The following is a 25,619-nucleotide window of genomic DNA, read 5'->3' as shown; positions in this document are numbered from 1 at the left end:
TGAGCCTTCTCAAACAAAGCTTAAGGCTGGTGCTTTTTGCTTACCTCTGTCTTCCTGCAACTCAGCCTCACACATAACCCAAAAGAACCCATGCCATTGTAGAAAAACTCGGCAGGGCCTAGCAAAATGCAGGGGTTCTCAGCACTTCAAACTGTGAACTAGAACTCCTGCTTAAATGCTGAATTACTTATTCCAGAACAGAATGTAAAAGAAACTGTAGAAAAGTGAAAATCCGCAAAATACGAGGAGCAACTCATTCTAAAGGAATCTCTATCAAGAGCAAAGGACTTCAGAATTCTTCAAAACCCAAACATTTAAAGAGTAAAATGTTTTAAGGAAAGACTCAAAGATATCTTTTTTTTTTCTGACCAGACACAGCTAGGTAAGAATTTCACAGAGGACTAAGGAGAAGAATAAACATGAGACAAAGGTGTATCCCCAAAAGCACACAACCTTGGCTGTCTCCAAATTTGCTTTGAGGCAAATGCCTCCATCTTTTTCATTCTCTCTAGCAATGAAAAATAATAATAATAAAAACAGGTGCTTCATTGAAACCACACAAGAGAATGCAGCTATTTCCTCTTGGCAAGCGGGACTGAAAAGAGGGCACAGCAGTTTACAGAGCGACCACACAGGAGGGGAAACAAGTGTGTTGGAGACAGAAGGCCCCTTTTCAAACCCATGATTTAGAACTGCTTTCTTCTTGTGCCCAGTGTGTGTGTGTGTGTGTGTGTGTGTGTGTGTGTGTGTGTGTGTGTGTGTACACGTTTCAGGTATGCACCTTTTCAAACTCCTATCTTGGAACTGTATCCTTCCAGCACCCACCCTCCTGAGGAACCTCTGAATGGTTCTGAGAAGAGGGATCACAGTCACCCTGATCTCCCACAAATATCTCAAGTAGCAGCACGCAGCTCGAGCCCCACTTGCTATCCAGCACAGACAGCCTCTACTAGCCGGGCTGCAGACAGGCCTAGCTTGGCCACATCTGGCTGCTTTGCTAATACCTGGGTGGAAAAACAAACCATTTTGCTTCCCATTGGAAAACCACTGGAGTGGACATCTGGAGGGCAAATGGACCACAGATGTAAGAGCCACCAGGGGCTCTGCATATGTCACGGACACTCAAGGTGGACAGTATAAAAGAAACCATCCAGGACATATGAGATCACTTCTGACATGGCCCCTGCGTAAGGAAAAAGTCTGGGTTCACCTGCCTGCTAAGAAGAAGGTGCCATACAGTCAAGAAACTCATGGCACACACACTGGCAGAAGCCATACACCATGAGGATCACCAGGCTGGAGGGGACGAGGCTGACAAAGACCACCCCAAGGGTGACCTTCTTGGACACCAGCAGGTAGATGCCTAGTGGTAAGGAGCTGAAGTAGAGCAGGCCCAGAAGCCACACCAGCACACGAATGGATGTCTGGAAGAGCAGCGACGTGCAGTTCCATACTGTCCAGTTGTGGGACACAGTAGTGACCGAGTCAAAGCTGGCCGGCCGGTAGAACTCCACCACAGGAGTGGAGCTCAGAGATGGGGAGCTCTCCCTTTGCACCTCCATGATGGTGATCACCAGGCAGTTGGATGATGTATGTGAGGGACTGACCAGGGAGGCCAGCCGTTTGGGGGTGAGCAGCAGCTCGGTGGGGTTCTCGGGCAGGCACTTCTTGCCTTTGGCCCCACAAGTCAAGTTTAGCAGGATGTTATTGTCATCGGGCAGGCTGCTGACCTCGTCATCCGGCAGGCACGTCTCGAAGCGACAGAAGGGACAGACAATGACCCCCTGCGGGGAGTCCCCGAAGTCCAGGATCTTGTAGAGGCATTTGGCGCACACCCTGTGGCAACACTCCAGTACTTTGGGTTTCCTCTGCTTCAGGTTGTAACGGTTGTAGCAGATCTTACACTCCAGCTCGTCGGGGACCTGCAACTCAGGGCTGTCCTCAGGAGGTTGGCTGGCCATCTCCGGTGTTGGCAGGGAGAGATTGGAAAGCTCCAGGGGAAAGGTCATATGGATTAGGGGGACCCTCTGACTATTACATTATCCAGATCAGGCAAAGATGCAGAGATGGCAGCCAGAAGAATAGGCGAAAGTGGAAATCTTTCCAGCATTTTCTGCTTCCACCCAGATGACAAGCTCAAACGTCCATTAGGCAATGCCACCTGTGAAGTCTGCAAAGGGAAAAAGAGATGCTAAAACAGAGAATTGCTCTTCACAAAGCACCGTCTGGAATTTCCTGAGTTCTGACACTGGGTTTGGGGGTAGGGGCCACACCAGATGGTGCACAGGGCTTAGTTCTAGACTAAGGGACTCAGGGAACACTCCTGGCAGAGCTCAGGGGACCAGATCTGGTGCTGGGATTGGAACTAAGATCAGTCATGTTCAAGGCCTTAATCCCTTCCCTATCTCCCATTCCCGACCTTCAATAATTTTTAGAAGCAATAGATTTCAAAGGTTAAATCTTTATCTTTCCACACCTGCGTGCCCAGGTCAGAAGTTCTAGCTCCAGGCTTAGCCCATTCTTTACACAAATATGATAATAGAGGAGTAGTTTGAGGTGAAGAGAGTACAGAGATGAAGAGTGTAAAAACAACAAGGGCATGGGCCTGAGCAACAGTACATCTGGTAGGGTGCTTGCCTTGGATGTGGCTGAACTATGTTGGATCCCTGAGCATCCTGTATGGTCCCCTGAGCCTGCAAGGAGTTATTCTGAGTGTAGAACCAAGAGTAACCCCTAAGCATTGCTAGGTGTGTCCCCCAAACCAAATTCCAGACAAATAAATAAAAGAAGGCTTATTCTAAGAATAAAAAATAATTGCAGAAGAAACTGGTTTAGCTATTGTTTAGCTATAATAATAAAGGTATAAAGAATTTCAATATTATAAACACACTTATCAAGTTGGTACCAATTGGTGCTTTAAAGTATATTCCAAGGAGCCATAGGTGCAAATCATCTAAGTAAAAGGGCCCTGACATGAGCCAGGGGACAAGCATCAAGACAGTGGGCCACAGGAAGAAAACAAAGCTCAAAGGTCCCATGATAGAAAGCCATTGAGAAACTCTGTTCTCAAGCACTGTGACTACAGCTCAATACAGAGATTTTTGTTTAGTCTGAAATTTCCAACAAATCCCAGCTGTTTTGAAAATAGAATGGGAAATGTATTTAAAATAGATCTTTTGCAATCAAGTCCATTCAATATAGACAAACTAATTCAGATATCACTGTTATAAACCACTTGTCTAAAGACCCTTCATGATGCTTAAGAATAGACCAAAGAAGGGCAGCGTTAAAAATAAATGTTTTAAATGAATTCCTAGAAAGTACTTGGATAGAAACAAGAGTGTGCTTAAACACAACAGATTGGTCTCACCTTTCCAGGGTAAAACTTTCTGTGAAAAAAAAATGCCCTTTATCATTTGTCTATGAGATTTCAAACTCTTTGTTTCAATACTAGCTTTGAAAACCATAGTTTCACACATAACATCACTCAAGACAGCATGAAGCTAATGACACTGGACAGATTTATAAGCATGATAAAGAAATTGTCTTTTCAAGAAATTTGTCCAAGAAATAGACCAAAAGCCCAGATATCACACACAGAGTTATAATAACAAAAGTGTAGAACAGGCATGCGTGACTATCAGTGAACACTCAACATTTACCTGCTTGCCTTTTTCATTTCACGCAAATGCCCTCTTTATAGTAGCACGAAGTGTAATACAATCAACAGTCCTTAATATTAACCCTTACTTGTTCCTACTGGTCCTCCTTGGGACACATGGCTGTAGGCTCATTTCATGTGCAGACAATTCTCAACTATTGGCACTAATGGAAGGGAACCGACTGTGGAAACTCTCTCTCTCTAATCTTTATTTTGCTCTATTATATGTGGGGTTTTATTTGGCAGTAGACTTGCCTTAAATGATGTTTTTCTTGGAAAAATATCAAAATGTATTTTAATTTCTGAGCACACCCAGAAGCAATCCTGGCATGATCATTCCGAAAAGTAGAGTGCAACTATGTTAGAATTTAAAAATTGCTGTGGATCATATTGCCCTAATAGAAGAGAAGCTGTGGGTGGCAAAACTTGGAGAATTTTTGAAATATTAATAGTTGGTTTAGAAATACTTATCTTCCCTTGATTTATGATTTTGTCCAATTTTCTAATCGGCTCCATATCATTTGAGTATTATAATCGACACTAGTGGTAAAATATTCTTGATAGGAAAAGAAAAATAGTCAATCATAGAATTTCTTGTGATGGCCAAAAACTTATGTAGGGGCCTGCAAGGATAGTACATGGGAACCCTGGTTTGAAACCAACACTGCATATGATTTCCTGAGTACCACCAGAAGTGATCCTTGTGCAGAGAGCCAGGAAAAAGTCTTAAGTATAAGTATCCACCTGGTGTGGCAAATCCCCCTAAAAGGCATATTTTTACAATAAATTTTACTGTATATATGAATAAATATATTTCAAATTTGCCACCATCAGCTAATTTTGTATATACATATTTACATAGAAACATACATGTCTACAAACATGAACTCTTCTATCCATTTTTCTTCCATGTGCCTTCATGATTTTCTTTCCACACTGTCCTCATAATACATGTGTACTTGCCACTGAAATGTGGTTGTAACTTACTCACAATTCTATACAACTGGCTTTGTATCCTCCTATAGATGAATGTGCCCCAGGGTGATGGGCAAGGAACCACCTCCTGGCCTATCTACCTTCCAGGTTGGCCCCTAGTCCTTGGAAGCTCATTGATGGCAACTCCTACTTATCTTGCCTCCCTGAGGGCACACGAAACAAATATCTCTTCTAAATGGCTCAAGTTATAGCTACATTATATGTTATATATATATAATAGCAGCTACATTCCCCCTCGGCCTTAATACTCCTGAACATCAGGTGACTAAAGCAGATAGTAGAGACAGAATTCACACAATCAATGGATACCAATTGCTTTCACTGGTGTCCAAAAAACTAATGCATTTGAAGTAATGTGAATAAGAAAAAAGAAAAATAAGTAAATATATGCATAGAAAACACCAGAAATAGAGTAATGTTAAATATTTAGAGACAATAAAGAAGTAAAAATCACATCTTACAGCACAGAAAGCTATCATCTAGATACAAGAACATCAATAAAAGCTCATGTATATGTGAGACTACATCAGATTTGTCAGCATTTGACAGCCAAGTGGTCACATTAGTGCTTTCTGGATCTAAGTTCTAGTTAGTTTAAGAGTTACAGGAATGTTGGACTGTTTGGGCCAACCATGACTTCTAGTTTACATTTTTGTGGCCCTAAGTTACTACGTGCTTTGATAAATTTTGAGTTGTTATTGAAACAACGTTTTTCTGTTTTACAAAAGCTCCATTAGACCTTTGAAGATATAAAGATATAGTAGTACGTTATCGCACTGTTTATATTTATAAAAATTCATCTGAGTGACTTCTCGGTAACAAAGATATTTTTAGATGTTCCAATACCTGATCAAAAAAAAGACCTACATTAATTTAAGCAATTTAATTCCATGGCACCAGCAAGAGAATCTTCCTGTCTGGGAAAGCAGCACTTCCAGGCAAGTGGGGTGAGAGCCATCCACTCTTAGAGCATCCCAAGCAGCAGCCTCGAAAGGTTCCTCCCTAGAATGAGACAACACAGCTCAATGATGGAGTTTCCTAGGAATCTGGAAGGGCCAACTGTCAAAGTTCTGAACAGGAAATACATTGTCTGTCTCCTTGGGACCTACAGTTCCCATTAGTACTTGAGTAACCAACAAGATGGAGTCCAAGGCCCACTAGCCTCTCAAAGCAGCAGACAACAATTAAGATGCAATGTGGAGTGGCAGAAGCCAAGCCAAGAGCATACACTGTGATTCCATTTCTAGAATGTTTATGGTTGTTTTGTTTTGTTTTTAACTCAGCTGCTGTGATTAGGAATGTAAGTGGAGGTAGTAAAAGGATGGAGACAAGCACAGAAGTCCAGAGAGCTGCTGCCAGGAGGGAATCATGGGGTATCCAAGCTCTGTTTCCTGAGCCAGCTGGTGCTCACATGTGCAAGCTTGGAGGCACAATATCAGACAGTGGGCTGAATGTCTTTCTACACTGCCAGGGGTTAAAAACAACATCTGTAGGGAAACATTTTTGGTGCTCTTATTGTCCAGATGTTTTGCCAACGGCCTTGTTTGAATTGACTTGTTGTTTTTTCCCTTGATGTGTAAGTGCCTTCAGTTTCACACACACACACACACACACACACACACACACACACACACACACACACAAATTGAAATGCCACTCATTTATTGAAGCCCAAGCATTACTATAAATTACTATTTAAAAGGATGGAATCGTTTCAGATAAATTGAATTAAGATGGATGGACTCTGGAGGCTTTCTTGATGAGAACAGTTAACAGGATATCTCACTGGGTACAGGAGAAAGAATCTGCCATACTCAAAGTGACTTAAAAGTATATTCATGTCATTACATGAAGAATGAGTGTGTTTATTAATCTTATTGTGGTCAATGTCTTGTAATAATACACACCTGTTTCAAATCACCACTTTGTATACCTTAAAGTATACAATATCGCACATCAATTTTATCTCAATAGAGCTAAAAATAAATGAATCTAAATATACAAACAAGTTTCCCTTTTCTAAAAAAATATTCAAGCACATGAAGCTGTTATTTCTTATAAACCACTTAAATAAGAATATTTAATCCTTTATAAATAATATGGTATAAATATACAAATAGATGATTACTCACATAATTCCTTTTTTGGGGGGCCACACCCAGTGATGCTCAGGGGTTACTCTTGGCTATGCACTCAGAAATCGCTCCTGGCTTGGGAGACCATATGGGACACCCAGGGAAATCAAACCACAGTCTGTCCTGGATCAGCCACATGCAAGGCAAATGTCCTACCTCTGCGCCATCACTCCAGCCTCTACTCACAAAATTCTTATAAGTCAACTTGAGCTATTAGACAAATGACTGCTTTTTCTCCCCTAATTGTATAATACTTATTATTTGACTCAAATCTATTTCCTTCACTACTCAATTTCTTGGACCTCAACCACAGAAATGTCTTTTATATTTTGAAGCAGAGTACCCCAGCAAACATCTGCTGTTTTTGTCTACCTAAGATTTTTGTTCCCCTGCCCAACTGCTGTCACCTTTTTTGGGATGTATTCTCCCACTCGTGGCAGTTATGGATGTGTTGTGCTAAGTGAACTAATCCTAATCATGTAAGTGTGTCTTTGTGGACCAGTACCAGCCTATCCCAGTACTCTATCTCTGCCCCCTGCTAATAGAGTATATGACCATCAAGGCCAGACCATTAAGGATTCTTCTTAGGGATTTTGATTTGAAGCTTGGAGTAGAAACCAGGAAAAAACAGAATTGGAACTGTTTCAAGGAACAGTCAAGCCATCCATAGGGAAAGAGACAATCAAACTAAAAATAAAGGGAAGGGAAGATGGGGGTAAAGGAAGGGAGGAGAAGGGAAGGGATAGGAAGGAAAGAGGAGGCGAGGGGAGAGGTAAAGAGGGAAAAGGATGGGAAGGGGAGGGAAAGGGAAGGGAAGCTGTTCCGATCCAGAGCTGCATCCTGGATGTGCAGGGGACTATGTGGCACTAAATATCAAACCCTTGATTTTAGATTACAGAACTGAGGTTATCAAGGATAGAAGGAACTGGGGTAAAGAAGTAGACTGGTTATAATATGGAAACTTTCATCAAGGGTCTTGGCATTTCGATGGTGCCAATTGAAGTAATCATGGGCATCAAAATACAAGAGTCAGCAACAAAATATCTAAAGACCCTCATCCAAAAATGGGGCAGATAGAGATGAATTGACACTTTCCCAAGAAAGATATCCATGGTTAATAGGCATATTAAAAATGCCAACTGCCAGTCATGTTTAGGGAAATGCAAATCAAAACAGAAAGATACCATTTATAACAGTGGGAATGGCACATCCCTAAAAGTCTGGAAACACCAGTGTTTGTGGGAAAGGAGTCCACATACATTGTTGTTGGGGATGTTCATCTCTGTGGAAAGCAATATTGAGATCTCTCCAAAAACTAGGAATAGAACTATCATACAAGTCAAGTGATACCACTGCTTCCCACCTTTCCCCAAATATGAAAACATTTATTCACAAAGATAAATGCACACCTATGTTCATCACAGTCAAGATATGGAAACAACCCAAATGCGCCACTATAGTGAATAGAGTTGTGGTATATATACACAAAATGAAACTACACATTTCTAAGAAAGAACAAAATCATGCTAATTTCTTCAACATGGATGGAACAAGAGAATATCATGCTGAGTGAAGTCAATCAGAACGAAAGAGATAGCTGCAGAACGATCTCTCTTATATGTGGAACTTAAAGATACACAAGCCATACAAAGGCCATCACAATGGAGAAGTGATCCACACAACTGAACCTGGGGAGAGGGGTTTGAAAGAGAGAGGTGTTGGAGTCCTTAGAAGTAGAGAGTTACAGGGCTGGAAAGATAGCATGGAGGTAAGGCATTTGCCTTTCATGCAGAAGGTCATATGGCATCCCATATGGTCCCCCGTGCCTCCCAGGCTCAATTTCTGAGCATGGAGCCAGGAATAACCCCTGATCTCTGCTGGGTGTGACCCAAAGACCACGAAGAAGAAGAAGAAGAAGAAGAAGAAGAAGAAGAAGAAGAAGAAGAAGAAGAAGAAGAAGAAGAAGAAGAAGAAGAAGAAGAAGAAGAAGAGGAGGAGGAGGAGGAGGAGGAGGAGGAGGAGAGGAAGAAGAGAAGAGAAGAAGAAGAAGAAGAAGAAGAAGAAGAAGAAGAAGAAGAAGAAGAAGAAGAAGAAGAAGAAGAAGAAGAAGAAGAAGAAGAAGAAGAAGAAGAAGAAGAAGAAGAGAGTTACACCGGTGATGAGTGTGATACTAAAAATATGTACACAAGAAACCTCAATAGAGATATTTTAAATTACAGAACCTCAATCAATTTGAATAAATTTTAAATGAATGCAATGGGTAATATTCTTCATCAGATAAAGAAAATGTGGTATAGACTTTTTTATTAAACATACACACATACGTCAACACTAGTATAATTATAATAAGCAAGTTAAAAAACAAATAATCTGCTAAGAAATCAGGGTAGGAAGAGGAGGGAACTTTGGGTCATTGGTGTTTGGAGTTGGAACATTGAATGCCTAAAACTGTCAACAGTTTTGTAAATCATAGTGAACAAATCAACAACAGGACTTACTCAAGGCTTACTCTTGGGTCTGTCATCAGGGATCATGCTTGACAGTACTTGGAAACCATATGAAGTTCCAGGGATGGAACCAAGGTTGGTTGCATGCAAGGCAAGCACCCACCCCCCATTACTACCTCTCTGGCCCTTTATTCTTAAGGGGTAGAAAAAATATCTAAAAGGGTGTAATAATTTCCACTAACTAGAATTTTCACTCTATCTTCTCACTCTATCTCATAGCTTTGAAAGTAAATCAAGTTACTGTTATTGACTCCTAGATATCTAGTAAGTAGGCTTTATTTCTCCTTTGACAAAAAGCTCATATATACTGTTCTAAATTTCCAAATAACAAAGTCTATTTTTATTACTTACAGATATTTATTTGTAATATTGCTAAATTATGATCAAGGTCAGAGAATAACAACTATAAAAATGTTGTCTGTCTTGGGCCGGAGCAGTGGCACAATCAGAAAGACATCTGCCTTGCCCATGCTAGCCTAGGACGAATCATGATTCGATCCCCTGGCATCCCATATGGTCCCCCCAAGCCAGGAGCAATTTCTGAGTGCATAGCCAGGAGTAAAGCCCTGAGCATCACCGAGTGTGCACCAAAAAAACAAAAATAAAATAAATAAATAAAATGTCTGTCTTGAATAAGCAAGGTCTTTTTGGGGTTTTGCTTTTATTTTTGTTTTTGTTTTGGGGCACACTCAACAGTGTTGAAGGCTTACTCCTGGTTCTGTGCTCAGTGATCACTCATGGTGGGTTTGGGGGCCATATAAGGTACCATGTTTCAAAGCTAGATTAGTCACATGCAAGGCAAGTATTCTACCCACTGTGTTATTTCTGACCCTGAGATGAACACAGTTTTTTTTTTGTTCTGTTTTTTTGGGGTTTTTTTTTTTTTTTTTTTTTTTTGGTTTTTGGGCCACACCCAGCGGTGCTCAGGGGTTACTCCTGGCTGTCTGCTCAGAAATAGCTCCTGGCAGGCACGGGGGACCATATGGGACACCGGGATTCGAACCAACCACCTTTGGTCCTGGATCGACTGTTTGCAAGGCAAATGCCGCTGTGCTATCTCTCCAGGCCCTGAAACAGTTTTTAAGTATGGTCAATATATATTGAATACATACTAAAAAGAATATTCTATCCTTTATCAAGCAAATTCTAATATCTTATTTATCTAAGTTTTCTCATACGGGTCTAAATTTTTCTTTATCTTACTTTGCTCTTAGGGGTTGAGACAGGCAGAGACAAATCAAAGTACTTCACCAACTAAGGTTAACAAACAAAACCAGTAACACAGAATGTTAAACTGGCTAGAAACAGCTTAGTCAACCTTCAGAAAATAACTTAATGACCCATTGTGAGATTTAACAGTTTTCACAAAATTTCTGTTACTGAAGTTTTTTTTTTAATATTTCTATCACTTTTAGTTGCAATAAGTATTATCAAGTAAATTATTTTGTGACTGCTGAGGGGTTTGGCGTGGGTGTGGGTAGGCAACTGGGAACAGTGGAGGAGGGAATGCTACATTGGAGGAGGGTTTGGTGTTGGAAAACTTAATGTCAGAACAGCTGTATTGTGAACGACGTTGTAAATCATGGAATTTAAAGTTATAAAAAAATTTTAAAGGGAGCAAGTGCTTCATTCTAACTATATTTGCATTTTAATGCGTTTGCTCTCTAGATTTTGTGGTTGTTATTTTATACATGTAGGTCTATTTATTTTCTAAATTAACTATATCTTCTTTAAATCATTAAAAATGTCTTTCCTTAGACCCAAACTATAACAAGCTAAACACAAAATGGACCTGTTACACTAGTAGTCCAGGGGACTAGGGATGGAGGTTAGGGATGTATGCAGAGAACTATGGTGGTGGGGGGGTCAACACTGATGGAGAGAATGATTCTACTTCACTGTCACTAAACACCTAAAAATACAACTGTGAAAGACTTGTAATTCACAATGGCCTCAATAAAAAAAATTTTAATGTCTTTTTTATGCTACTATGCCTTTCACTTCAATTCTATTAAACTCTAATATTTCTAGTTCTTCTTACTATGTATGCATTTGCCTCTATCCATCTTTTCATTGCTAACTACTTTGTTTCCAGTGTTTCTTATCATCAACATATATCTGGATGATGTTTTTTAACTAAACCAAATAGGACCAAAATTTTAATCGGAAAATTCCATGCAGTCACATTTAATGTTGAGACTTATTTTGCCTTCTCACTTGAATTAACTGATCAATTCACACACAAAAAAATTCTCTCCGGTTATCTTCCCTCACACTTATGATAACTCTGATGTTAACTTTTTGTTATAAGGCACCAAAAAGTTTTCCACTCCAAAATATGTCCTTGGCAAAATATTTATTTCACCGAAGAGTTTTTTTTAAATAATACTTTTATTTAAGTACCATGATAACAAACATGTTTGTAGTTGGGTTTCAGTCATAAAAACACACACATACACACACCCCTTCACCAGTGCAACCTTCCCACGAGCAATACCCCCCATCTCCCTCCTCACCTCCCTGCCTGTATTCAAGACAGGCATTCTATTTCTCTCACTACCATTGACTCAACATCAGCTTTGTTTTCAAGAGAGCTACATGCAGCCAACCACATGCCTGAGAGGCATCTCCCAAAGACCCAATCTAAAGCACAGCTGGACCTCATCTCTTTTTCTGTGCCATCTTGTCTAACCTTCTTCCCTTTCTTTTTCCTCTGCATCATTTAAGCCTTGCTAAACATAGTGTCCAAGACCACTTGGGTGAATTATGGTACTCCATTTTTCTGGGTTCTTCCATCTGCACAGGGGAAGCAGTTGCTATTTTTTTCTCTTATCAGTCTGCCACATGATTGATTATTGTCCAGCCTTAGAAGACCCCATAAAGGTGAGGTTGATTTGCTTTATTTGTGATTTCAAGTACTACTTTTCTCAAATATTTTTTTTAGAAAGTAGGTGGTGATGTCTCTTAATCCTTCTATAATGGTAGATTTCTTTTACCTAACAGAGTAAGGGCATGGTGGCCACCTATATGATTTTCATATATATACTTAATATCCCATCACCACCAATGTCCCTTCTAGTCTAGTCCTTTTTCTCCCCACACTCTTTAACTCAGTCTAACAAAATAAGAAGTCCTTTGTTAAATGGGTTTGTCTTTCAATGGTCAATGTCTGTCATTGATCAGTATTATCTATGTTCTTATTATGACTATTATTTCACAATCAGTGAATAATATAGAATATCATTTTAAAAATATAGGATCATTCTGTATTTGTCCTTTTCCTTCTGACTTATTCACTTAAAATGATGACATGCAGCTACATTTATTTTGCAGCAAACTGAGTGAATTCATCTTTTCTTACCATGCATTGTATTCCATTGTGTGTGTATTTACATACCATCTTGATTTATTGTAACTGTAGATTTGGATTTTTCCCCACGTTTGCTATTGTACTAAGATAAAATGAGTGAGGTTCTAATGGTGGGTAATTTATTCTCTCTGTGAGCTTCTAAGAGATTGCTTTTACAAAATTATTAAGGTTCAAGAACTTTCTGACTATTAGAAAGATGTCACTTTTTATAAATCTTGGTTGTAATATGATAAAGCTCTTGAATTTAGACTCAGTCTGATAAAGTTCTGAAATTTGACTTCTTATTTTTAATTTGCCTTTCCTCCATCTGTTCCTTTTTTCTTCTGTCTCTCTTGTTATTCACACATTATACTTCCTAGATCTATTTTCTCTCCTGATTTCCTGCGCTGTATGTAGTTGTTCTATCCTTAGATTCTTCCATTTGACCAATCAATCTCCAAAAGGATCTAAACTTCCTTCAATTCATATACTGAACTCTTTAATTGGAAAATCATGCATTTTACCTTTAGGAAATATTTTGGTACGACAGCATCTAAATCTCTTTGTGTGCTCTTATTTGTTTTTGGTTCGTTTGTTTTGGTCAGCTTGTCATTGGTCTGGATATGTATAATACACATTCAGCATTACTGTATGTTCTCATATGCTGGATTTAACTTCGGTGACATTCTTTTCCTCTGTCTATCATTGGTTTGGTGATGGAAGATGTATATGCTTATGCTTCATGAGTGGCTGGAAGCACAATGGTCCCTATGCCTGGGTGCCAAGTTTCTGCTAAGGCACCAGGTAGAAACACTTTCTGCTCCAAAGTCTTCTCAAAATTAGTCTCCAAAATTAAGAAATTCAATCTGTTGCAAGTCAGCCCCTGAAGAGGTTGACTGATGGAGGGATGGAGGATGAGGCTTTTCTCCTCCAGCTCGGACCACACGTCTGTTACCCTGTTCAGTCGGCGGTTTTGAGGTGAATGCGGCGGGAAGAAAGCCAATAGGCAGTCAGGTTTCTGAAGAAAACAGCTCTTTATTCTGTGAAGAGGCCGAAGCCAAAAGGCCTAAGACTAGGCCCCAGGAAACAAGCCTCTCACCTTCCACAGACCCTTGCTTTTATCCCCCAGAATCAGGTACCACCCAATGGTGGGATCAGGTACCACCCAATGGTGGGAGCAGAATCAGGTACCACCCTAGGGTGGGAGCAGAATGCCAGGTCACACCTAGGGTAGGGCACAATCACCAATCAGGGTAGGGTCAGTAACATAATAATCCCATTAAAATGTTTACATACATAACACAATCCATGTCTTTATATTCTCCAGGAGCTCTTGTGGGGCATTTAAACATACACACATGATAGAGTGTTCGATTTTCTTCCCATGAAGCTCTCCAACTCTAAAGGTCAAGTTTTTTTTTAATACCCAGTGAGTTCCAACCCTCTACCAATACCAGAATCCATGGTTGTCAGTCTTCCATGTCAACCTTTCCCATTAAGAAAGGCACTGCCTACCCCTTGCCCTCAATTTCTCCAGTGAATAGTTTTGCACACTCAGGGCACTAGTGACTAAAGGAGTGCTTTGGGTCAGGAAAGAAACACAGAGTGAAATGGGAGAGAGAAGACAGTGAATCTTTGTATATTTATCTGGCTATCTTCCCAGAAACCTCACCAACTAGAGTTCTGGGATTTTGGTCCAAAATATTTACCCAGATGGGAAACCTGGGAATCTGTAATAAAGGCTTAAATTGGGGAAAAACATTGGCAGTTCTACTCTTGTTCAGAAGCTGTGACATAAAGGGATGTACCAAACTGATATTCCTCCTTAAGCTCATAAAGAGTTTTGAAAGATGCCTTTTTTGAAATTTTTATTTCTGTACGTTTGGGTTTTCCCTTTCCAACAGCAAAATGACCCCCCCCCAAATCATAAATTTAATAAACTCAAAGAAAAACCACTTTCTTTCCCTCTATTTTCCCGAGTTATATTAGAGTTCTACATTTTAGTTTAGAGAATTGTATGTGTACATACTGTTTTATGGCAAAATCCATTAGATAATATTTTCATATTTTTCTCTTTTTTTATAAAATATTTAAGCACTGTGATTACAAGCATTATTGTAGTTGGATTTGAGTCATAAACAGAACACCCCCTTCATTAGTGCAACAATTTGACCACCAGTGGCCCCTATTCTTCTCCCCCATTCCTGCCTGTATTTGAGACAAGCATTCTATTTTTCATATTTTCCTATTTAAAAAAAAGTTCATGCACTTATGATTTAATGTCTGCTTTGTGTAGTTTTATAGTTAATGCAATACTTTTTTTTTTTGGCTTTTGAGCCACACCCAATAGCTCTCAGGGATTACTCCTGGCACTGTGCTCCTGGCAGGCTTAGGGGAACATATGGGATGCCAGCAATTAAACGCAGGTCATCCACATGTAAGGCAAACACCCTGCCTGCTACGCTATTGCTCTGGAATCAATATTTTGACTTAATGTAGCTTCATATACACCCTATATTCTCACACTACTGTGGGTATCTGTTCTTTAGGTCTTAGGCAAGTTGGGGGCCTTCTTTTATGTATCATGATAAAACTTTTCTCATAAGTTTAATCTTAAATTTACTAGAAGATCAATTCACTTGAGCGATCAAAGGTGCCCTTTCCCTAGCAAGTGCAGCCAATTATTTGCAGGTGAGGATGCAGTAATTCTTCATGGCCGTATGCAGTCTCTGCAATATGATTTCTTTTTTTATCTCATCCACAGCAGGTAGAGGGATCCACTTCCCCATTCCTTAGTCTAAACTGGCCGCTGACCTTCTTTCACTAAACTAGAAGTTAGGGAAGGGAACACTGGCCAATTATGGAAGGAAAATGTGTCTGCCAACTGAGCCAGGCTGGACAGGTGAAAGGGAGATTGTGGACACTGGTGAAGGAATTCGTGTTGGAATACTGGATGCCTGAAACTCAATCACAAATATCTTTGCAACTCTCGAATTCACGATATCCAATTTAAAAATAGAATAGGCCAGAGTGATAGCACAGTGGTAAGGCAGTTTCCTTGCACACAGCCAACCCAAGACAGACTCTGGTTCAATTCCCAGCATCCAATATCCACTCCTCCAGCCTGCCAGAAGTTATTTCTGAATGCAGAGGCAGGAGTAATCCCTGAAAGCCTCCCGATGTGGCCAAAAACAAACAAAAAAATAAAATAAAATATGGAAATGTCTTTTAAAAAGGATGTTATAGGGGACAAAGGGTAGTGGTATAGGATGCACTCTGTCTATGTCTATTGGTGGAGGAAGGTTGACACTGGTGGTGGGAAGGACTCTAACTCACTGTATATCTGAAATTCAACTATGAAGGACTTTGTAGATCACAATGGTTTCAATCAAATAAAATTTAAAAATGTTTATAACTGAAACCCAACTATAAACATGTTTATAATCATGGCGCTTAAATAAAGATATAAATAATAAATAAATAAAAATAATTTTTTAAAAAGAAAAATGGATGTAAGAATTCTGAATCCTGATCTCTGGGTGGTGTCTTAGAATTTCTGCTCTTGTCCTCTTGGAACATTGAACTGTCACATGCAAAATTCCAGACTAGTCTCCCTGAGGATGGGAACAAAAGGAGAGAGAGAGAGGGAGAGGGGGTGAGGGAGAAGGGTAGGGGGAGGAAGAGGGAGAGGGAGAGGGAGAGGGAGGGGGAGAGGGAGAGGGAGAGAGAGAGAACCTAGTCAACACCATTAGTTACATAAGAGATCATCACAGTGTAAAATCTTTAGTTGAATCATTAGTAACTACTACCACCATTAGAAGGAGACCAGCCAAAGAATCATCTCCATTAGCTCAGTAGAAAACAAGAATTTGTAGATTTGAGAGCGAATAATCATTATCAGTTTTTTCTTGGTTTTTGGTGCCACATCTGATGGTTCCCAGGCTTACTCATGGCTCTATGCTCACAGATCACCCTTGGCAATGCTTAAGAGACCATACAGGGTACTAGGAATTGATAATACAGCTACAAGTTGTAAACTGATTTATTTTAAACCATAAAGTTGTGAGGTAGTTTGTTTTATATATCACATAGATTGTTCTAATATGAACTATCAACACATCATGCTAAACTATTTCCAAATTAATTTAAACCTCATTATGCCCAAAGAAATCATTGCCTCTGTTAAAGGGATGGATGTTGGACCATTAATATAACTGAAATTAAATCCTAAAAAAAAAAAAATTAAATCCTGATCTTTTGTAAAGAAAGATCCATTTTCATATATGTATGGCTTTTACTCTTACCTACAACATTGTTATGTACCTCAAAGCCATTCAAATCTAGTTCTTGCCACTTTTGAGTTAGAAAATTCTTTTTTGTTTGTTTGTTTGATTTTTTTTTTGGGGGGGGCACACTCAGCAGTGCTCATGGGTTACTTCTGGCTCTGCACTAAGAAATTACTCCTGGAAGGCTTGGGGGACCATAGGGAAATGCTAGGGATGGAACCCAAGTTGACCATATGGAAAGCAAATGCCCTATCTGCTGTACTATTGTGCTAGCCCCTGAGTAGGAAATTCTTGGTCATAATACATTTGTGTATATCCTTCTGCAGAGACTTCTTTTTTTTTGGGAGGGGGGCACACCCGGCAGTGCTCAGGGGTCACTCCTGGCTGTCTGCTCAGAAATAGCTTCTGGCAGGCACGGGGGACCATATGGGACACTGGGTTCGAACCAACCACCTTTGGTCCTGGATCGGCTGCTAGCAAGGCAAACACCGCTGTGCTATCTCTCCAGGCCCTCTGCAGAGACTTCTATAATTACTATAACAACATCTTCTGATCAAGGAACTCTAAGAAGCTCAAAAAATACAAATAGTACATAGTCTTCACAACGGTGAAAAGCAACTATGGGTCTCAACAAAGAAGATAGACTTTGTCCTGAGATTACATAGAAGTCAAGATCACAGGAGTCTATCAAATCATGAAGTGTCTCTGAGATCTTATTTTCTTGCTTTTCCAGGGCTCTGTTCTCTGTAGCACTCTACTGACCATCCAAATTAATTTCCTAGGTCTCAAGGTCAGTGTAGTTTCCTCTAGGCATTTCTCACAGTTCCATTTAGCTTGACTCATGCCCACACAGTCCATCAACCATTTCAACTTTGCGCTAAGACAGGTTGTATTTTTTCCCTTATAAAACAGCAATAATTGCCAATTTTCAACTCTCATTTCCTGGATCCCTCTCACAGCCTGATAAATAAACATTATTAATAATGCTCTCTACATGGATCTGTGATACATTTTAAGGCGTTCTCAGAAAAAAAAAACAACCAGTACAATTAATAAAGAAATGATCACTTTAGTTATCTATATTTATGTGTTTAGAGATGATGCTAAAAAAATTGTACAGATGAAGCATGACTGTTGACCATCAGTTTTTAATGACATCCTAAATTCTTTGACATGATTGTATGTCTTCCCCCACCACCACCAAAAATATATGAAAGATTCTGGCACTTGGATCACTATTGTTCTTTGTGGGCCACTGAGGCAGAACATATTTTTTTATGCCAAGCTGCATAATGCACTTGCCATCTCTCAAATGCCAAATCTCTCATTCACAAAATCCCAGGCTCAAAATCTTGGTATTTAAGACACTTAACTCTCAAATTATACTTAATTCTACTCAAAGAATAGTACAGGTTTTTTTCTTAGTCTAAAGATTCAAAAGTGGGTTTTCAGTTTAAAAACTACATTACCATCAGTAACTACTCTTTCTCAGAAATATGCTAATCTCAGCCAGAAGTGATCCTGGCTAGATCTCCCCTAAAGTTCCATAATGTTCAACATTTATATGAAATGGAAAGTGAAGAATTGAAGTATTTGCTATGCCTTTTCATAAAAATATAATTCTCCTTATTCTGACAGAAGGTTCTAAATTGGAAAACCTTAAAAGAATACGACCCAGCAGATGCCAAGCACCCAATTTTGAACGATCAGCAGCTGATCCAAAGGAACTGAACTGGCGACATCAGTAGCACCTGATGGCGACTTGGCAGCACACAGAATACTCCAGAGAGTTTTGCTTGGAGGCAGAAACCTTGCTCATACCTCTTCTAGGGACAAGCAACTGAAAATGATGAGAAATCACAACTTTTTATTAGGCCAAGGTCAAGTTAATGATCTGGATGGAATTATCAAGTATTGATTTTGACAAGTCACTTTATATGTTGAGAAAATAGACTTGAAGAGATCATCCTTTATATAGGGAGAAGCTATATCTAAGAGTTTCACCCTATATAATTTCATCTTATATATATATGTATACATATATATATATATATATTACATCTTGTATATCTAAGAGTTTCATCCCATAATGTATATCATTTGGCTTGTTTATTTTCATTTTTTTTGTTTGGGGGCCATATCCAGCAATGTTCAGGGGTTACTCCTGGCTGTGCACTCAATAATCACTCCTGATTGGTTATCAAGGTACCATATGGATGCCAGAGACTAAACTGGGTTGGTCATATACAAGGCAAATAAATGCCTTATCTTCTATACTATAGTTCTGGCTCCTTTGCCTGTTGTTTTAAATTATGACTGTCTACCAATGAAAAAGATAGAAGCAGGCACTCCTTGATATACACATAACCACTGCGTGGTTTAGAGCCTTAGGAGCCAGGGTGGGCAACAGGAGCATAGCTATCCCTTAGAGAAGTCAGATACAGACAACCTCTGGAGACAGAGCACCTCACTCTGGCACTCACTGACTGCTTTTATCACTTTGGACTAAGAGGTTACACCAGTTGCTTAAGGCTGTGAGAATTCAGTGAAATCATATCAGTACAAAAGTTTTGTATAGGGCCCGGAGAGATAGCACAGCGGCGTTTGCCTTGCAAGCAGCCGATCCAGGACCTAAGGTAGTTGGTTCGAATCCCGGTGTCCCATATGGTCCCCCGTGCCTGCCAGGAGCTATTTCTGAGCAGACAGCCAGGAGTATCCCCTGAGCACCTCTGGTGCAACCCAAAAACCAAAAAAAAAAAAGTTTTGAATAAATATGTACTATGAGAATGCTGTTAGGAATTTAGAATTATTATGCATTAATATTTTATAGTACTAGAGCAGACTAAATCAGTCCTGGGTATAAGAATATGTAGTGAATACACTATTGAAAAGGACACAAATTTTCTATCTACATAGCATCAAGCAAGTAAAGTTTAATCTACCAGTAATCCAATATCTCCATGACCCATGGGTTGACAAGAAAACTTTATTATAGTTTTTCTTGCTCAGTCTATCTGAGACACTAAGTAATAAACAAAAAGTCCTGTCAGTTTAGATTGCTTATTCAGTAACTTACTTTATTTGGAAGATATATCTAAGTAAAGATGAAATTGAATTTAACTTATACTATTCTAGTTACAATAATTCATTACTTAATGATATAATTTAAGAATATTAATGGTCAGTTGGGATACAGACAGCAAATTGTATTACTAAAAGTAACCAAGTCTTCTCCTATTAGATAAATCTATCAGTTATTAATTTCTTCCTCGAGCATTTCTCTTGGCCAACATTTACTAAAGTTCATTAACCATATCAATAAAAATAATTTAAAATAACAAGTGCATGCTTTGCAATTCTACAGTTTCCAATTTTGGTAGAAATAGACTAAATATTTTAACACCAATTTTACTCAATGCAATGACCACTATGGGCACAATCATTCAAAATGCTTATATATGCACACACAAATGTTCTCTTTCCTTTCCAAACTAATATCACCATTCTTTTTTGTTTGTTTGTTTTGGTTTTTCTCAGGCCACATTCGTTTGATGCTCAGGGGTTACTCCTGGCTAAGCACTCAGAAATTGCCCCTTGTCTTGGGGGGACCATATAGGACGCCAGGGGATCGAACCGTGGTCCTTCCTTGGCTAGCACTTGCAAGGCAGACACCTTACCTCTAGCGCCACCTCACCAGCCCCAAATTTAGTCAACAAGCATTTTTTGTTTGTTTGATTTTTTGTTTTTTGGGCCACACCCAGCAGTGCTCAGGGGTTACTCCTGGCTGTCTGCTCAGAAATAGCTCCTGGCAGGCTCGGGGGACCATATGGGACACTGGGATTCGAACTAACCACCTTTGGTCCTGGATCGGCTGCTTGCAAGGCAAACGTCACTGTGCCATCCTCCGGGCCCATCACCTTTCTTTTTAAGGAAGTCAAACTTCCAACATATTCATCAAAATATTCAATATTTATTAGAAGGCAACATTAACTGCTATAGAACTCTCAACAGAGCACCAGTTTGATGTTAATACTTAATGAATTCTTAGTATTGTCCTCTTGATAGTATCTACATTCAATCACTCAGTAAGTATTTACTTAATGCACATGTGTATCAGGTTACGTGCTAGATGCCGGGAATTCAATGACATGGAAGATGAGGTTTCTGAAGATAGAAGCTGATTATGAAAGCAAATAGATCCTTATCTGCCCTCATCTTGCTTGGTCTCTCAAGAGCATTCCACCCAACCACCATACTGTTGAACCCCAAGATGACCATCAGATCTTGTCACTTTTGCAAGTCACAATTTTTGGTCCCCTTCCTGGCTACTTTCTCAGTGCTTTCTGACAGTTCCTCCTACATTCAATCTCTAAATATTAGAGCACCCAGGTGTTTGGTTTTGAGCCACTATTTTTTCTCTGTTAGCCTTTTTTCCTTTTGGATTGTTTCATCTACTCCCCCAGCTTCCAATACCACCTAACCATGTCCCCAAGTATAGCGTCTGCAGTTTGCACCTGGCTTCTGAATTCTGAACTGCCCACTGGAAACCTCCATTTTGATTCTTACAAACATTTCAAATGTAATTTGAATCTCAACCCTCACTTTTAACTGTTACCCAAGGTAGTGTCCCCATCACAATAAATGCAACCACATTCTCTTATCCTAGGCATCCTGATTCTACACTGCAATTCACCTCCACGTCCAAGTCCTCCTTCAAAGCATGCCTCAAAATTTTCTAACTTCATCAATTTTTGGCCCTGTTCTTTACAAAACTGACTGTTGTTTTTGCTGTTGTTGGTTTTTTGTTTTTGTTTTTGTTTTTGTGAGAAGGGAGATGGGGGATTTCACACCTGGCAGAATATTCCTGGCTTTGTGTTAGGTATCACTCCAAAAGGTACATGAGGAACCAACCATGCGGTGCTAAGGATCAAATCCAGGCTTTCCACAAGTATATGTTCCAGCCTTTTGAGCACCTCCCTGGCCACAAAAAATAATTATTTTATTATTATTTTATTTGTTGTTATTGTTATTGTATTGAGACTACACCTAGTTGTGTTCTGGTATATCTACCGAGACCACCAATTATAAAAGTCTGATCACAACAACAGTGATGGAACAGAACTTTTAGAACTATAAAGAGAGACTATTTCTAGGCTTCGTCCTATGACCTGTGTAAATACCAAGATACCGAGTTAGAGAGGCCTGATTATATCATCCACAACTGAATGGACAGATGCCTGGCACCATAAAAAGAGCTTGGTGAGAGAAAAAGAGCATGTACGAGCCTGTAGTGGTTCTCAAGACAGTATGCTTCAAGGGTGGAGAAACCCGAAATCTCTTAGGCCTTTCTAACTTCCCCAATACTATGCCTTTGCAAAAAAAAAAAAAAGAAGAAGAAGAAGCACAAACCTTTTTATGTAGTTGCTGGTTGGGGTTTTTTGACTATTGTGTTTTTTCTCTTGTTTTTGTTTTTTTTTAGTTGCTGGCTTTGGTTTTTTGTTTGTTTTGTTTTTTTGTGGTTTTTGTTTTTGTATTTTTCTTGTTATTGCTTTGGTGTTTTTGTTTGTTATTGTTTTCTTCTTTTGTTACCTTTTTCTTCTTTTTTTCCCTCCCCTCTTCTAATTTGATATTTATAACACCTAGTTCTTTCTTTCTTTCTTTCTTTCTTTCTTTCTTTCTTTCTTTCTTTCTTTCTTTCTTTCTTTCTTTCTTTCTTTCTTTCTTTCTTTCTTTCTTTCTCTCCTCTTTTCCTTTTTCTTTTTCTATATCTCCAACAGAACCACATTGCTTGAATCATCTTGTTCAGCCTCATAAATTGAGGGGGGAAATGGATGGTACCAGGTCCAGTCACTTGCATGAACATTTAATGGAAATAAAAAATGATCAGGCCTGAATATCAAACCCAAAGTCAACGACGACAGAATCTATACCTAATCCACAGCAAGCTGTACAAGTAGGGACCAGTTACATAGTATTCTGGGTGGTAAGGAGAGAGATATGGGATGCATGTTGGGAACAGGGGTGGAGGGAGGACATCATTGGTGGTGGGAATGCCCCTGATTCATTGTCACTATGTACCTTAAATATTACTGTGAAAGATTTGTAATTCACTTCGGCCTCAATAAGAATTAAAAAAATTAGTTTTCCATTATATAGAGATTTAAATACAGACATTTTTTTGTTTTGGAGGGCCATACCCAGCAGTGTTTAGGTCTTACTCTTGGCCCTGTGTTCAGGAATTAGACCTGGCAGTGCTCAGGGGACTATTTGGAATACCAGGATGGATCCCAGGTTGACTATGTGCAAGATAAAAACCTTATGCACTCTACTATTTCTCTGCCCCTAAGTCTAGACTTGACACAGCCAGGTACTATACAGTATAATTTTTACCTTCTTTCCAGTAACTTTTTTTTTCTGACACATAATAAAATAATTTTTATTCAATTTTGCTTAAATAATAGAGTAATTTGGGGCCTGAAATGGTATGGTGAATAAGCTATTTGATTTGTATACTGTCAATCCAGGTTTGATCCCCAGCACTCTATAGGTTCTCCAAGCTTGGCAGAAAAGACACCTGATACCTGAAAGAGAGTCAGGAATAAGGCTTGAACACTGCAGAATGTATTCTCCCAAATAATAATGAATAATTAAAAATCAACCTAAATTTACAAAAACAGGAAATTTAAAAATTATAAAATAACCATATACTAAAAACATATTTTTTCTAAAAAATACTGAAGAGACTGTTATGACATGGAAATATATTTGCATACATAATTTAGTGTACAACATAATGGATAATATAATCTCAACTTTATAAAAATAGCATTTCAGATATATAGAACAAATATTTTAAGTATATATTAGAATATTAATACTGTATTTGAATTTAGACTATTTTCTTCATTTGCATTTTTAAATATATATTTTTTGTTTTGTTTTGTTTTTGTTTTTTTTTGGGGGGGCCTCACCCGGCGTTGCTCAGGGGTTACTCCTGGCTGTCTGCTCAGAAATAGCTCCTGGCAGGCACGGGGGACCATATGGGACACCGGGATTCGAACCAACCACCTTTGGTCCTGGATCGTCTGCTTGCAAGGCAAACGCCGCTGTGCTATCTCTCTGGGCCCTTAAATATATTTTTTATTTAAGTAACATGATCATATTTGGGTTACAGTCATAACCAGAACACCCCCCTTCACCAGTGCAACATTACCCCCTCCCCCCTTCCCATCCCCTGCCTGTATTCAAGACAGACATTCTACTACAGTAATTTGCTTTTAAGTTCAGTAAGTTGTATTTTTTTCCTTAAAGGATAAGAGTAAAAAAATATAGTAAAGGTGTGATAGTGGCAATCGCCAATGTTTGCATAGGTCCAGAAAAATGGAGAAAATGGGAAAAAAATCCTTGACCTGATTACAAAAAGGCCTCACCCCAGAAGTTTATTGGCATAAGACAGACTCTGGGTTCCAGGCATACCAGTCTATCCAACTCCAGTCATTCTCAAGGTCCCCGTGAAACTTTTTCACACTTTAGCTATTGTTGGTATCAGACTCTTATATTTAAAGACTCTGGATTCTGTGCATTTCTTTCATCGATGTCAGGCTGATATGGAGCATCCTCTAGTTTCAGCATATCATTAAATGCGGAGCGATCTGCCCTGCATGCAGACTGTTGCTGAGTCGCCTGGTTTTTGGGAGCACTCTTTGGAGTAAGTCAATGTCAAAGCAGTGATAGGTCTTCTCTGGTAGAGGCTTGGATCCTGGGAATGTTAAAGACAATTGTGGTTGTTTCCATAGTTCAGGTGTGTGTGGGCGATGCCCATTCTTCTGAGGCCTGAACCAAATCATTATGCCAATGTTCAGGGTAAAAGGCCTAATTACATTACCAAATGTGTGTTCCCATCTCTATTAGATAAGAACTTGTTTGCATATGGATTATTTTCCCATTTTAATGTGCCTATGCAAAAGAGAAGCAATGCCACAAGATTTTGTTGGTGCATCTGGGGGCCGAAGAATAAAGTCCAACATTTTCTGTAACTTGGTATAAACGTGAAATCTATACAGAGTTACTCTTATACCAGTATTGCTTATAAAACAGATCTCACAGGGGGAAAATCAAACAATCAAATAACTAATCTAGTGGGCAAAATTGTCACTATATGAGGATATTTGAAAAGAGTTATAGATGCAGGGGTCCTCAAACTTTTTAAACAGGGGGCCAATTCACTGTCCTTCAGACTGTTGGAGGGCCAGATTATAGTAAAAACAAAAATTATGAATAAATTTCTATGCACACTGCATATATCCTATTTAGAAGTGAAGAAACAAAATGGGAATAAATACAGTATGTGGCCCGTGGGCCATAGTTTTAAGACCCCTGTTAAGGGAATACATCTGAGATATACAAAAGAGAGACATGTGACCCTTTTATGTTTTAAAAAGAAAGAAAACAAGGGTACTTGAAGACAACAGGTGATAGTTGAGTTTGAGACATGTTTTGCGGCATGATGGAACCCTATATTGTCCTTGAACTAGGGGTTTTGCTGAAGCTGATTCGGTATCATGCAACAGTCCATAGTTTGATGGGGGCATGAGGGGCCACCAAGCATGGGTCAACAGGTGTGTTGGTTGTAGTTATTTGTAGAGGCATGAGCTGGGGACCGAGAGGGTGTCTTTCAATGAGGAG

General features: G+C 39.3%; 1 protein-coding gene across 1 annotated transcript; it reads right to left on the bottom strand.

Annotated features, from left to right (window-relative positions):
- Positions 1 to 723: 723 nt before the first annotated feature.
- Positions 724 to 5,590, bottom strand: RNF182 (ring finger protein 182). Its single transcript, XM_049765281.1, has 2 exons — positions 5,525 to 5,590; positions 724 to 2,170 (listed from the first exon to the last, which is right to left on the bottom strand). The coding sequence occupies exon 2, from the start codon at positions 2,007 to 2,009 to the stop codon at positions 1,218 to 1,220; it is 792 nt and encodes a 263-aa protein (XP_049621238.1). The 5' UTR covers positions 2,010 to 2,170; positions 5,525 to 5,590; the 3' UTR covers positions 724 to 1,217.
- Between the last annotated feature and the right edge of the window lie 20,029 nt (positions 5,591 to 25,619).

The sequence above is a fragment of the Suncus etruscus genome, chromosome 18 (assembly GCF_024139225.1).
Source record: "Suncus etruscus isolate mSunEtr1 chromosome 18, mSunEtr1.pri.cur, whole genome shotgun sequence".
Lineage (NCBI taxonomy): Eukaryota > Metazoa > Chordata > Mammalia > Eulipotyphla > Soricidae > Suncus > Suncus etruscus.
This window is presented reverse-complemented; position numbering and strand designations above follow the sequence as displayed.